Here is a 15,550-nt window from a genome sequence, read left to right on the forward strand (position 1 = left end):
CTCAGTCGCTGGCCTCAGGTGAGCCACTGTTGCCTCAGTGTTGATCCCTGCAAAGTGGAGACTGCAGTGAGGCAACAGCAGCTGGCCACCAGCAGGAGCAAGTCTCGTTGTCACTCCAGCCAGAAAGCAGTCCTGATGCAAGAGACCATACTCTGGCCTGTTGGCATCACAAGGCTTCTTTGCTTGTTCGGTGTAGGCTGACCTTCCTTGAGGACCTGCCTTTGGGTAGAACTGCTCCCAGCAGCAGACATGTTAATTTCCCCTTGGATGTTGTTCTCCTCATCCATCACCTGTCCAAGACCCTCTCTGGACTAAAGTCCTTGCAGCTTAACTCATCTTTGTGGGTATGACACTGGCCTGCCTTTTGGGGTCCTGTTGTCAGGAATGCACAATGGAGGTTTGTGGCCTGCTTGTCTGCTGAACAGGAGGGCTTGCCTCTGCTGGGAACTTCGTGAATTTCAGCTGTCCACCCCAACAGGAGAGGTAGAGGACATGGCCAAGGACAGGGCATTGTGCTGGAATAATCCTGCCACCACATGGAAGCTGTGTTATTCCTGGTACAGTCTTGGGCTGCAATCCTAAACACACTTTCCTGAGAGTAAGCCCCATTGAACAAACTAGAACTTACTTCTGAGTAGACCTGGTTAGGATTGTGCTCTCAGACTGGTATTCCATGGTATTGTGAGGCTCTCTTGTGAGCGGCTTTAAGGACCTTTGAAGCTATAAAGCAGGATGTAAGTTTTCCAGTAGGGAAGCACTTTGGAAATTTGATCAGTACCGTAACAGGGCCAGGTATGATTGCTTCTGGTGCCAGGCTTTTTCCGTGTGCCTCTGGTTGGAAGTCCCTCCTCTTAGCGTCTGCCCATGTGTAAGGTGCAAAATGCCTCTGTGCCTCCACTGCTCATCCAGCTGCCCTGCGCAGAACAATCTCACCCACCCGGCTGAATCCACCAAGCCTGTGCTGAAGGCAGCCACAGGAATCTGGTTGCCTTTTCCTCCTCAGTTACTTTTGATTTAATTGTATTTTGCTGCAATTTCCAATTGTTTGAATTGGAAACAAAGCCTTAATAAGAGTTCTAGTTAATTTTCTGTCTTGTAATTACCACTCTCATTTTTCTGATAATTGGCCGTCACAATTATATGTATATTTACTAATCACGTCAGCAAGTCGGCAATCACATTTCCCTGCCGCCATTGATAATGGCGTGTGTGGTGCGGAGGTGCTTTTTATCATCATCATCTTCTTCTTCTTCTTCTTCTCTCTTCTTCCTTTACATTTTTTCCTTCCCCCACCGCATCGAAGCTATTTCCCTCACAACCCTCCATAATGAACTCCACACATGCATTTGACACAGTTGTGTGCGAGAGAAATTGTTTGGCTCCCGCCAAATGCTGCACGCTCCGAGTTTCTTGCCTGCAGCACTGGGAGGTTGTATGTGATGATATATGACTCTTGCAAATGGCCAAAGCACTCCAAAGCAGGCGAGATTAAAATAAGTCATTCCTTTGTTAATTTAAATAGGTGCATGCATCATACTTTGCAAAGCACTCGGGGATGGGGTGGGGGGGGAAGGTTGTGGGGGAGGGGGAGAGGAAAAGCTGCCGAAAGGTATTTTTAATAGCAAATGAGAATAGATGAGAACGGAGTCATTTGCAGCTGACTCCTGTTTTATGTGGCTCTCTTGTTCCAACTGTAGGTCTAATGAGATGACTGTTAAAGTACTCCACAGTGCAATTTCATTACATCCTGAGCTGTTACACTATAAACACTGGCAAGTCTCTCTGTCATGGGGGGGGAGAGGAGGTGGCAGCAGCCACTGCAAGTTGGAACCTCCTCGATTTGTAAATCCCTCTTTTGCAGATGAAATATTTCTCCCTGAAATAGGGTTATTCTTTGCATTTTCTAAACTTGTTTATAGCTTTTGTGTTTTGATGGATTGTTGTTGTTTGTTAATTGAGCTCAATTTGCAATTTTCTGATTTTTTTTTCCTTCTTCTTAAGTTCTTCCCCAGCCTCTGCTGCTTATATCTAACAAGATTTGGGATTGCTAAGTGTAAATAAATAGCAACTATGATGCAGGAAGCAAAGGTCAACACAAGAATAATTTCCCAGCTCTTTGTTAATTACAAGACCATTTGGGTGTTACTTAAATAATCATTAATTTCTCATTTACACTTTCCCTACCTTCTTTTCTGCCCCGTGGCTATCATTGTCCCTTTTTTACCTCCCCTTGGTCTTTTTTCCACATGTTTTTACCCATTGTATAACACTCATTACTTCTAAATGCTGAATTTCTAACACAGACTTCATCCATTTTCCTCTCCACCCCACCCCCTGGGCTGTTTTTTGAAACCAGCGCTTGTTTTCCATCTGGAAGCAACTGTACAATTAACAGATTGGACTTGCACTTCCTGATCCTTATTTTTTTTTGTCTCCCTTCTTTCTCTCCCCTGACATGCTCCCTACTCCTCCCCCCGCCTCCCCAATCCAAACTCAATTGCAGGAATCGCCTGTCCTTCCGGTTGGGGAGTTCTCCGAGCCCTTTGTACACTTCATCACTCAATGGTAAGCTTCGTTTGCAAATGTGCCATGCCCTCAATGTAAATGATACATGCCATTAACTCCACAGTAGCACAGGACCTTATGGCTTTCTCTGCATCCTCCCAGAGACGCCAGGGACTAGAGAGGCCTTGGGCAGCTGGGCCAGCAAAGCTGAGCAAACAGTTTAAATTATGTAAACGTTATTTACACAAAGGGTCATAAAAGTACTTCAGAGGGAGAATTTTTGCCCCCCCCCCTTAATAAACAGTTGGGGATCTGGGTGTATTCTCAAGGAACTCACTGTTTGGAGTTTTGTGTGTGTTTTAAATCACTTGAAGAAGAAGAATGATGAGTGATCATATTTATAACTCCATTATTCAAACATTCTCATATTGCTTATAAAAACAGGCTCTGCTTTCGCTATGGGCTGAACAATGCACTTGATTAATTCATTGGCTGTTCATTTAGAGATGGTTTTATGGGGCGGTTCTTTGGGAGAGGGTTTTCATTGGTGGGGAATGTATTTTAAAGCGCACCATGGGGCATTTTTTGTTCTCTAGACAAACTACCCTTTTCAGTGGAAGTCTCCTTAAATTAACTTGAGGAAAGAATTTTTAAGGGATCAACTTTTTCAAATAGAATCTCCTAAGCACCTAAAGGTTATAGATCTAAAATTACAATCCTATGAAAATTAACAGGGGGAAAAGCATTTTAAATACCTTGTTTATATAGAATGTAACAGATACTTGTATGGTAAAACAAAGGATGAGGGAGATTGAACTTGATCTAAAATGTAGCAGATTGATGGAGACCAGTCCTTCTCGAAATGAACTTCTTGGTCTAAATTTCTCAGTGGATGTGATTTGGCATACCAAAAAACACAGCACACCACTCCCCCCCCCCCCATCATTTCATGGTGTTAAGCGGTTTATGGTAAAACCGTTCCCTCACTTCTTCAACAAATTGAAGACCTGTTCTCTTTCCAGGGAGATGTCAGACCCAGCAATTCTGTGCCGCTGATGTAGGTGGAAGAAAGGGGGCTCCAAATCACATAAAATTGGTCCATGTTCAGTGATGACAGGAAGGTGCATGTTAAATTTTTTTGATGCTCACAATCAGAAGCTGATCCTCAGAAAAGCACCTTGTATCACCTGGTTCAACATTAATTTCACTTTTCTCTTGAAGTAAAAGTTTGATTGATGTCAATAGAATCAACTTGCATGGAAGTGGCCAGGGATCAGTACCTCAGAGGGACCATTCAAATAAACTTAAAGGATGTGAAATTAAAGGCACACACACACACCCCAAGTGTCCCGAAGGGTGGTGTTCTGACAAAAGGATTAGCAGTGTGACTCTGCAGTTAATTGAAATAATAAATACAAGGCTTCTGTTTATTATAATCCAGTTTCAGGCAGATTAGACATTTGTGCTGGAGTTCTAATTGCCAGTGATCTATCCTGCTTTTGCAGACTGAGGTGCAGGGGGCTGTACTTTTTTTGCCTCGACCCAGAGATTAATCGGAGAGCGTATCATTTTTATATTTTTTTAATTGAGGCAGGAGGAGGGAGAACCTCTATAGAAATGTCCACAGATGTCAGGCTGATGCATAAATGATGGCAGATAATAGCCTTGTTCTCCCACGAGATCCAGTTACTTTGGAATGTCAGATTAACAGGGTTGCCAAGGCAGCTTTGAATGGCTTGCAAGAATGCAACCCTCAGTTGGGCTGTGCATGGTTATTAGTTACAAGAGGAACAGTCCATGGAGTGCTGCTGATACTGGCCAGCCAGTGAGGCTTGTGCAGAAGGCTTACTGAAAGGAACAGAGGTTGGACAGGGGACGGTCTCTGTAGAGTCTTGACTTGCTTCAGGTGGTCCCTGGTCTATTTCACTCTGCCCCTTGTTTTTCACCTTTTGACTCTCGCAGGATTAGCAAATTGATATTGTGTAATAGTTAAGAGTGGAACTTGAAATTTCATCTCACCCACAACTTCAGCCATAGACCTTGGACCTTTTCTCAGCCTCAGTCTCCCACCTGCATAGGGGGATGATAATCAGGCTGTTCTTTTCTTACAGCACTGTTGTAATAAGAACATAAGAACAGCCCCACTGGATCAGGCCATAGGCCCATCTAGTCCACCTTCCTGTATTTCACAGCAGCTCACCAAATGCCCCAGGGAGCACACCAGATAACAAGAGACCTCATCCTGGTGCCCTCCCTTGCATCTGGCATTCTGACATAGCCCATTTCTAAAATCAGGAGGTTGCACATGCACATCATGGCTTGTAACCCATAATGGATTTTTCCTCCAGAAACTTGTCCAATCCCCTTTTAAAGGCATCCAGGCTAGACGCCATCACCACATCCTGTGGCAAGGAGTTCCACAGACCAACCACACGCTGAGTAAATGATAGCTGTGAATAGCTGGGAGTTTGAACCAGGCATACTTACTTCAATAAAGTCTCTCAAATGCAGAGACAGAAACTTGTTGCAGCAACTTCCCTTGTCAGAAAAATGAACCATGAATGGAGCGCCCCAGTAACTGTGCTGAGCTCCCTGCAAGTTTGCACTTTGCATCTTGTATTGTTTCTGTTCTCACAAGAGCCAAAATAGGAACTCATAACCAAAGGGTAACGTGTGAATCATCCCTAAATCTGCTAGTTTAATGGGCCATTATGCACATGATGCCTGGAGGAGACCTGTTGGCCATCAAGGGTACATTCAGCAGGGAGCAGCAGCCTGTCCAAGGTCCCATCCTTTTGGGCACATGGCTTATCACGTTCAACTGTCACTTCAGATCTCTTAGGCATGCATGTAATGTGTGAAATGGTGCAAGAACAAACCTACTGGAAGAGGAGATAGTGGATTACATCAGTTCACTATGACATAAGCTTTCAAGCTAAAGGAAAGGAGCAGTATTCCAAATACAGTATAGAGTACTAATGGACAAGTACCTCCACCCCCACTACGCTTAGTCAAGCTCATCACTGAGTTTGGCAAAAATGTGAATGATTTTTGAATACCAGGGCATTTTTCCCCAGCCCTGTTTCAGATCCTATCATGTCATTTGGAATGTGTCAGGGTCCAATTCTCCACTCTGCACAAACAGCCCCATTTATGGCCAATTACTGCCCTTCCTAGCTCCCTTCTCTTTGTTACTTCCCCAGGCAGGAAGGGCAGGGAGGAGCCCTCCCCTTCTCCATGCCTGGCACGGCATTTACCACCATGGGAGGGATACAGAGATACCACAGGGAGGGCTTAAATTCCTCGAGCTTGGACTGTTATCAGAGCCATAGCACTTTTGGATCTGTAGTGCTCACTTTGTATTGAGGCTCGTTTTGAGATCCCCATTAGGATTTGTTATCTAAGCTGTATTTGACTAATGTTTGAATCCATCAATAATTTAGAGCGGCTTTATGCAAAACAACTTTTATTCTTTTGTAGTTTGTATTTTTCCTTTTTTTTAAAAACCATGGGTCACAAAATCAGAGATTAATCACTGTTCTAAGCAAATGAAGTAAGTGACCATCTCTTTTTAACACAGAGTCTATTTTTTTTTCCTTATTTTGGTGCACAGTATGAGAAAGCAACCAAAGGAACGACCAGCTCCTGAAGAGTTAATGGTGAGTAAATGGACAGTGTTTGCAAAATGAATGGCAAAACTTTTACTAATTCATTACACATGGAAACTTGTTGGTTGCTTTTTTTCCTCCATAAGTTAATACATGTTAAATCTAAATTTTGCTTCCAGCTAACAGTCAAAAGTTATTAAAGTTGGTAAGGCATACAGTAACATATCTTCTGTTTGTTAGCTCTGTTTTGATAATGATTGTAACTGCAGTTTTGGAACAAGTCTTAGTGAATATGACTGATCTAGGTCTGATATTTTGGTAAAACCAAAAGACTGCGTGAGCAAATTTTGAGATGTCTTCTTTATTTACCAACTTTTTTTAATGTACTGAATTTGGCATTTAATTTTGATGACCCTTTATGGCATACTTTGGAAGTAATCTGTATCCTCATTGAAAAAGTCATTTTGGGATTTTGGTGTGATTTTTCACTGTATGTGAGAACTGGATTTTGTCTTGCTCCAAGTGACCTGCCTTCATTCCCCCAAATTACTTTTGTTTTCTGGGCATATTAGCAACATGTTATGCACCATGGAATACAAATTTTCTTAAGGAAAAAACAAAGTTACCATACATTTAACCCATAGATTACTGTGTTCTCTGTTGAGCACAAGGACCATAGTTTTTACTTCTTCAGTAGAAAATGGTGGCTAGATGGGTTACCTGATTCCATAAATATGAAGGAACAGCGGCTGGGATGCAAAGAACTACACAGGGACTCCTGCACATCTAGAAGAGATTTGGGCTTGCATTTCTCAGAGAACTGTGCCCTGTGCTCCAGTACTGTATGGCCAACTGCTTTCAAACCTGAAAAGAGATCTCACAGGGGATTGTGTTTGGGTGTGACATTGAGCTGTGGGTCTGCTTCACTCCTCTGGTTGGCCCCAGCTCTGCAAGCACTATCCCGCTCCCAGTTCTTCCTCTGTTTATGGCTCATGTTTGTGACGTATTTCACCGTGTATCTAAATTTGGGTGCAAGTAATTCTGTTAATGTTGAAGAGAGCGCTTGGGCAATCGCTTAAATTCCTTGTGAGGTGGAGCTTCGTATTTTTCTCTGTACCCCTCCATTCCATCTTTTGGTAGTGATGGTTGAGGCTGCCTTAATTTGCCTCCTTTCTTTTCTTTTTTTATTAACTTTTGATGCTTGGAAGGTTCCTGCACTTAGTCACATCTGAGAGAACTTGGAACAGGTTCTAGAGACGGCGATGCATTTACCTTACGCGTTATTATTCTATGGCTGGGTGGCTTGACTATTAAACCAACAGAATGGGGTTTCATAAAACCTGTATCTCTTTGTAAATGCATGTTTTCCGTGATGCAATAGACCTGCCACTTATAAATAAAACATTCGCAGATTGCACTTCCAACCCTTGGCGAGTGTGTGCCTGTGCGTGTGTGTAGGCTGTTCAGAAGCTATAACACCACTCCAGGGTGTAAAGTCATAAAGATGGAGGCCAAGAGGTGAGTGCCTGTAGGAATGGCGACGTGGAGTTATATATCTTTCCAAGTACCTACCCTGAAGTGCAGGTTCTGCTCAGAAGACAGTCTCCTTTTCTTCTCCCTTGAATAATTTAAGGAGAAAGAAAACATGATTGCTTCAAAACGAGGCTTGGGTTTGGTTTTTTTAAGATTAGCTTAGCTTTCCCTTCCCTGAAAATGGGCTCCTGACACAGCAGCTTGCTGAGCAAGTCTGGCCAGCCTCCAATACTGGGAGGAGCCTGTAGCTGCCCAGGAAAGTCCAGCAGGTGCCCTGCTGATTCTGCAGTTGCTTCCTTGGGGCCTCCCAAAGCTTCTGCACAAACCCTGTTTGTTCCAGTGGGGCTGGCGTAAGTGTTCCTGGTGACTCCTGCCAGAGTTATTTTTGTCTCCTTCGTGGGAGTCTTCCTGGCTTGGCATGGTGTTCTTGCTAATGCTCTGGAACTGGCTTACCATAGATCAGTCATATATGAGGAAAGGGTCCATAGCACAGGGTCAGAACATATGCACTGTGTGGGAAGCTCCAGTTTCCACCCCTGGTATCAATTGTTAAAGGGTCAGGTAGCAGGAGGTGTGGGGAATAGTCCTGTGCCTGAGCGCTGGAGAGCTGGTGGTAGTCCAAGTAGGCCGTGCTGACCTGAGTGGGCAGATGGCCTGGCTCAGCAAGACCGCATCTTATATTTGAACTGAGGATGCATGTTTGAAATGCTCAAGAGTTAATTCTGTTGGTTGAACGTAACAGCAAAGCAACCCCCAGCTGCACATTTACAAGAATGGAAGAAGCGCGCACATCCCCACCTAGGAGGGGAAAAAAACCCAGCAGGACTCATTTTCTTAGCTAGCCAGGCCCATGTGGGATGTGGCACTTAGAGGTCTGAAGCTGTCAGTGACCAAGGACCAGGTCAGTGGCCCCAATAGGAAACAGTCCCAGATCATAATTGTTATCAGAGCAAGGAACACCTAGCCCAGAAGGATTTTTCTTCCAACACTGATCAACCAAATGTCTTCTTTCAAGGCCCATGAGGGGGACCCAAAACGGATGGTCTTCCCCCTTGTTTGACTTCTCAGCATGGACATTCTCTTTAGTGATAATGGCTCATGATGGCTGGTCCTGCATGAATTTTGCTGTGCCTTTTTGAAAGTTAACTAAGCTAGTCATCCCTGCATCTCGTGGTGGTGAATTCCACGGGCACTGGGTTAGCACAAACTGACAGAGAAATACTGACTGATCTGACCCACAGAGCAAGGAATGGGCAGGAGCTGAGAAGTGAGCCTTGGCTAACAGGCTTTTGAAAACCTCCTGGATAAAAGCAACTCACATGTCCTCTTTCTCTCTGTAGGTTATTTGTAAGTCATTCATCGCATGGGGGAAGGGACGGAGATAAAAATAGATACTTTAAGCTCTCTGGATATTTGCCATTGCGGATATTAGTATTGTACAGGCAATTTGGTATAATTAAAGAGTTGCAGCAAAATGAAGATAGCTGAGCTCGTCACTCTGCTAATGATTACTAAATTATTAAATGCATTTTTAAAAGCCAGATTTTTAAAATGCTTATAGCTTCACATTCCAAAAGCCACTGTCCTGTTGCAGACTCCCATTCCTGCTCATGGGATCCTTTCCCCAGCTGTGGGCCTATACAGTTTACTGGGCAGTTCTGCACAAGCCATATTGAACTGCCAAGAGCACAGTAGCAGAAATATGGTTCTGAGAAAAATGTATTTGAATCACCAGCATGTTTTCCAGCCTGACTGTTCTTTCTTTGTGTGCGTGTGCGTGTGCGTGTTTCAATCAAACAAATTGGAAGAAGCTTCTTATGAGTGCCACTGTATGTTCCCACCACAACAGTCCAAAGTACATGGAAAGAATTGAGACTGTCCACATAAGAGCATAAGAACAGCCCCACTGGATCAGGCCATAGGCCCATCTAGTCCAGCTTCCTGTATCTCACAGTGGCCCACCAAATGCCCCAGGGAGCACACCTGATAACAAGAGACCTGCATCTGACATAGGTGCAAGGTGCCCTCCCTTGCATCTGACATAGCCCATCTCTAAAATCAGGAGGTTGCACATACACATCATGGCTTGTACCCCGTAATGGATTTTTCCTCCAGAAACTTGTCCAATCCCCTTTTAAAGGCATCCAGGCCAGATGCCGTCACCACATCCTGTGCAAAGAGTTCCACAGATCAACCACACGCTGAGTAAAGAAATATTTTCTTTTGTCTGTCCTAACTCTCCCAACACTCAATTTTAGTGGATGTCCCCTGGTTCTGGTGTTATGTGAGAGTGTAAAGAGCATCTCTCTATCCACTTTATCCTTCCCATGCATAATTTTGTATGTCTCAATCATGTTCCCCCCTCAGGCGTCTCTTTTCTAGGCTGAAGAGGCCCAAATGCCGTAGCCTTTCCTCATAAGGAAGGTGCCCCAGCCCAGCAATCATCTTAGTCACTCTCTTTTGCACCTTTTCCATTTTTACTATGTCTTTTTTGAGATGCGGCGACCAGAACTGGACACAATACTCCAGGTGTGGCCTTACCATCGATTTGTACAACAGCATTATAATATTAGCTGTTTTGTTCTCAATACCTTTTCTAAGGATCCCAAGCATAGAATTGGCCTTCTTCACTGCAGCCGCACATTGGGTCGACACTTTCATCAACCTGTCCACCACCACCCCAAGATCTCTCACAGACAGCTCAGAACCCATCAGCCTATATGTGAAGTTTTGATTTTTTGCCCCAATGTGCATGACCTTACACTTACTGACATTGAAACGCACTTTGGACCAAGTACCTGGGAAAGTCTAATCAGCCATCATTTCTGCCTTTGAACTGCTGAGCTAGCCCAAACTTTGGACATGCAAGGGCTTTTTCCACAGATCAGTCATTTTATAAATTTGGTACTTTGACAAGGTGCTCCAGGGAAGCCAGGGCAGTGACAGTTGCCCCCCCCCCCCCCACAAGGGAAGAAGGCTTCAAACAAAAGGGGAAGAGACCTCAAGAGATAAACAACAATGCATTTTAAGAATTGCAACTCTTTATTAGAGTCAGGTCTAATTTAGCTATTTTAACCTGAAAGATAATTTATTTTCTTGAGGCCTCCTCCCATTTCTGTTCCCATTTTGTCCTACTAACAACCTTGCAAGGTTGAGAAAGTGACTGCCCCTAGATCAGGTGGTCAGCTTTCACGCTTGAGGGACAAACTAGGTATTCCTCTGACATAGCCAAAAGCGGCCGGGGGAGCAATTTGGATCAAAGCCACAGAGTGGGGGAGGGGGTTAAGCTTTTCTGTCCTTGTGCTACAGCCATGGTCCAAAGTGCTCCCCCAGAACTGCTGTGAATCGAGGAAGGGGAAATGTCAGGCCACCATAACAGGTGCCCAAATGTTTTCCCTCCATGGCTAACAGCAGTTCCAAGGAGCAGAATATATTTGCACTGGAGAACTGGAATCTCCAACATCATGTCTGATTTGGCCTTGAGTGGGCATTGAAATTGGACCAGTAGGCCAGATCTCCTTGCTCCAAGTCAGATACTGCTGCTCCATACTACCCACTCCCTTTGCCTGGCATAGACTTCTGTGATGCCTGAAAGCACCTGTCATTCTCAAACAACTGGTCAAGCCAATAAAAAAGATCTACTTCTCAGCAGTTCCACATATCCAAATAGATATAGATGTCTAGCACATTAAAAAAAAGCTTCTCCTCTGATGTCATAAATATACCTGCAGAACATGGACATTCCCAGAAAAATCATAGACTTGTGATGCTGTCATTTTTCTGAGAACACCCATATTCTGCAGATACGCTTCTGATACAATACAAAAAGCAGAAGAGTTGGGTCATTCAACAGCTCCAGCATCCTTTAAAATCAAAACCAGGCTTTGATCTGGTGTGGGGCCATTTTTGTTTCCAGAGAGAGGCAGCTGTGGTGATCCTGCTGACATGTCTGAATGCCGCAGGATTTGCACAGGACATGGGACAAGGCATTTGCACTCTGTGGTGTGGACACTGTCGATCTTGGCCTTGGCAGCACCGTTTTCTCAAAGCTTTCCATTCCTAAGCTCTATTTAATGGAATCTATGCATAGTAAGTAACCGGGTCAGAGAGAGGCAGCCTTCCCCTGTTTGAGATCAATCGCTGGCTAATACTTTATCTAGGTCACTTTATTATCTCATGGCAATGCCGTTCCCATTCGCCTCCTCCTTTTGTAAGACACACTTCAGCTGTGGGGAAAGTACGTTATCGCATACATATTAAAAACATATACCCATTCTATCTGTATGTAAATGCACAAGGCACAGCTGGATATTGCCAAGGAGTTTGATTTACTAATGGTTATTATCTGTTCTCGCTGTTCAGTGGCAGAGAGAGTTCCAGCAAGTAGGCTGATGTGGAAATTGTCTCCCAGTAGTGCCAGCCTGCTTATGAGAATTGTTTAAAAAGATGGCCCCATTTCTGGGGGGGGGGGGGGAGTTTACGTGGCTGTGTGTTGGAGACACCATCAGGGTCCCTGGCAGAGTTTCCCAGGGAAGAGGAAAGAGTAAGCCAGGGTGTTTCTTAAGTCTGTCCTATGCCAGTGGAGCCACCTTTATATGGGTGTTCGGGAAGACAGGAGCTGGAGAAAGGAAAAATCTATCCTGCTATGTCCTTAGAAGATTAGAAGCTCCCCCCCTCCCGGAGGAGAAGAGCTTGTTGGCCTCTTCTGCACCATGGCATCTTCATTCCAAGCCATACCTACATGTGCCCCTTCACCTATGATAATCCCCAGGAGCTGTTTCTTCAGGTAGGATTTCTGTCCTATCTCTCCCCATCTCTTCTAAACAGTTCAGCAGGTAGGGAAGGTGGGAAATTTCTTAACTGTTAGATCATGCCTCAGTGAGCCACTCTTCCGCAGGTAGAAACAACTGTGGGATTCCCTCATCCCCTACAATTCTGGAAGCAAAACATCTAGAAAGGAAAGGGTCAAATTGTTGTTGGATTTGATTTCTGGTGCAGTTCCATCTATGGCATAGATAGAACATCCTGCTTCCAGTTAGTTACCTGTTCATTTTTACTTTGTCTGAACTGTTCTATGTTTTTATCTTGTTAGATCCCACACTAACTAAATGCTGTGGTCTTCCCTTCAGACCAGTGAGAAGTCCTTAGTTTTGTGGCCCACTAGAGAGAGGGAGTAACGTCTCCCCCAACTGCTTTTAAAAGTTTGCACTTGCATAAACTGTGTGACAGCCAAAGCTGGTGACTAAGAGCCCAATCCTAAGCAGTGCATGCTGGTCACACAGACCCCTGGGTAGTGGAGAGGTAGGTGTTGGCGTGGGGGGAGGCAGGGAGCAGGTGTTCCGTGGTGGGGGGAGGTGGGCGGGGAGAGGGTCAGAAGTAGGCGTGCCAGGGGGAGGAGGCGGGGCGGGAGGGAGGCAGAACTGGTGGAGCTTTGCTGCACCAGATCCTGAGCCTCTGGGTTGGGCTGCTGGCCCGACATGGAGACCCTTGATTCTATGCCTACCCTTGGGTCAGCATAGAATCGAGTAGCCCCATTGCGGGGCTACTCGCCTTACCTGGGGGAAGGGGACAAAAGTCAGTGCAGCCCAGGTTGCACTTAGAATGCTGCAGCAGCCATTTTTGGCACCACTGCAGCCCTGAGCGCTGGGCAGCTCAGGATTGGGCTGTAAATCTGCGATATTTGCAGTGTGGGCAAGTAGCACTTTCAAACTCCTGGGCACTGCTGTGTAATTCCAGGACGGCGGCAGTACAGATGAGCTGGAGCCTGTTTTCTGGAGCACAAATGCAAATTTCTCAAGCGACCGGATGTGGTAGCAAGAACTCTTCTCACCATCTTGCTTTGTCTTCTCGCCATCTTGCCCAGGGGAGTCTTCTAATGGCGTGCACACTGCCCCTGCCAGTGTCCGTAGGTTGTCTGACCTCTGTGCCTTCAGAACTGAACAACTCCAGATAACTTCTGCCTTTTGAACCTTCACTTAAAACGCTGCGGTAATCAGTTGGTTGGCGTTTTCCCCGCACTTGCTGTTCCCTTTGCTGAAAAAAGTGTGTTACCAGTTTGAAATGTCATAGCAGAAGCGAGGTGGGAATAGAGTTTGGTTCTTGAACCACTCTTGACTTGTCTAGAAGACAGAATTGACATGACTGACAACTGGCCGCACCAGTTTGGTGGGAGTTGCTTCAGGCCCCCCTCACAGTGTCATTGGCTAGTGGTTCTGTCAAACATTCAGACTGATTTTCAAAATGTTTTGAAGTTGCTTTTTTTTGCACATCCTGCCAGTTGCTGAGGGCTGGTCTACCATGGTCTACCACTGACAGGCTACTTTTTGCCACGTCTTTCTGAACTGTGCACAGAACTACCCTCACGGTTATCTGAATCAGTCTGAGGTGGTGCACTGTTTGAGTGAAGAGATAAGCCAGTCCCTGCTTGTTAATCCAGGACACCATCCACTAGGGACTTCTCCCACATGTGACCCACTGAAATGAGTGGCCTTTCCACTTTAATGGTTTGTCTAAATGGATAAAAATAGGCTTCCAAATGGAACAGGATGAAATGACAGACACTCAGTGCCGCTGGTGCAAAGACTGATATTTTCCCTCTACAAAAGCCCAGTCATGAGGTGTCTTTAGGTCTGATTTGGCAAGGTACTTATATCCCCAGTATATACAGCGCTGTGCCTTTAAAATACTGCAGAGTGAAATTGTGGGCTGCAGGATGAATCCTCCTGCTTTGGGATCTGGTTCACATTTCCAACATTCCCAAGATGCTCATGTGAAAATGAGGGATTCCATCCTGTAGGGACTCAGGAACATACATGTTTGTGTATGCACAGGATTCATGGGAGGAGCAAAACCTGTTTTTAAATAACTCAAAGCACATTCTCGTTTGTAGAGTTGACGAAATTTTGTGTAAATGGAGGACATATTTCTACTTAAGAGAGCCTATGCTGAAGGCTTCTTAATTGGATTTTCATGGTGATTGACAGCATTTCATTATGACCGTAACTTTCTTTGGCTAGACGGCCACAACCCTCTTGTTCAGATTTTTCCCCCCTTCTCCATCAAAGCTCTTTTTTATCCCCTGAATTCCCGGTGGCACAACTGCAATTGTGAAAGAGCCTTTTAGCACCTTTGTTGTCTCCATCCCTGGTGGTGATTGGACCCAGCTGGTTGTAGATAAGAGAATGCCCCTCTCACAAAGCGCCTGGGTTGCCTGCCTCCACCGTTTTCAATAATTTTAAGAGCCCCCGAAACCTGTTGAGGATTCAAAGTAGCTTTAGATGTGGAATGAGTGTTAAGTATTAGTTATCGAGAGATTAGGTCCCCAGGGACACTGGGAGATAAACAACCACAATTAAGGCAAAATCTGCCATAGTAAACAAAATTCAGTGGAAACAGATGCCCTGAACCATTTGGGGGGATTGATTTGAGGGCGACAAGGAATCGATTTTTGTCTCATTTACACTTTGCAAGCCCCATCGTGATAAACTGGGAGGATAAATATTTCATACACTCCTGATTTTAGTTAATTTTTTTCCTCCCCAGCACCTCACAGTGGGCTTGCTTTTGAACAGTGACCAGGCCTAAGTTTTATCCTGCATTCACATGGAGCAACTAATTGGCTATGAAGGGCTCCTATGTTTAAATGGGCTTGACAGGAATTTAAATTTTTTCAATAAACCTCTGTGTTTGCAGCCTGCTCCACTTTCTAATTTTTTAATTAAACATGATTTTTTTTACTCTGTGGCGCACCCTCTCCAAGGTTTGTGATTTTAACTTCCTCTGAAGTCCAAGATGCTCAGCCTCAGAAAGTTCCGGTTTGTTGAAGTAGGAGCTGCTGCTGGAGAAAAGTTAGTTCTCATGCAAGTTTGTCTGCTTTTTGACCAGAATTTGCTGTGTTAAACTAT

The 15,550-nt window shown here is 44.8% G+C and overlaps 1 protein-coding gene across 2 annotated transcripts in view; it reads left to right on the forward strand.

The window, feature by feature from the left end:
• Positions 1-15,550, forward strand: part of MAP2K5 (mitogen-activated protein kinase kinase 5) — a 148,603-nt gene that overhangs the window by 120,151 nt on the left and 12,902 nt on the right. For both annotated transcript variants that reach the window (XM_066635045.1, XM_066635047.1), the window contains 2 exons: positions 2,504-2,565; positions 6,119-6,164. In XM_066635045.1, the coding sequence (XP_066491142.1) occupies positions 2,504-2,565; positions 6,119-6,164 (108 nt within the window). The remainder of the gene's footprint in view (positions 1-2,503; positions 2,566-6,118; positions 6,165-15,550) is intronic.

The sequence above is a fragment of the Tiliqua scincoides genome, chromosome 8 (assembly GCF_035046505.1).
Source record: "Tiliqua scincoides isolate rTilSci1 chromosome 8, rTilSci1.hap2, whole genome shotgun sequence".
NCBI classification, from domain to species: Eukaryota; Metazoa; Chordata; class Lepidosauria; order Squamata; family Scincidae; genus Tiliqua; species Tiliqua scincoides.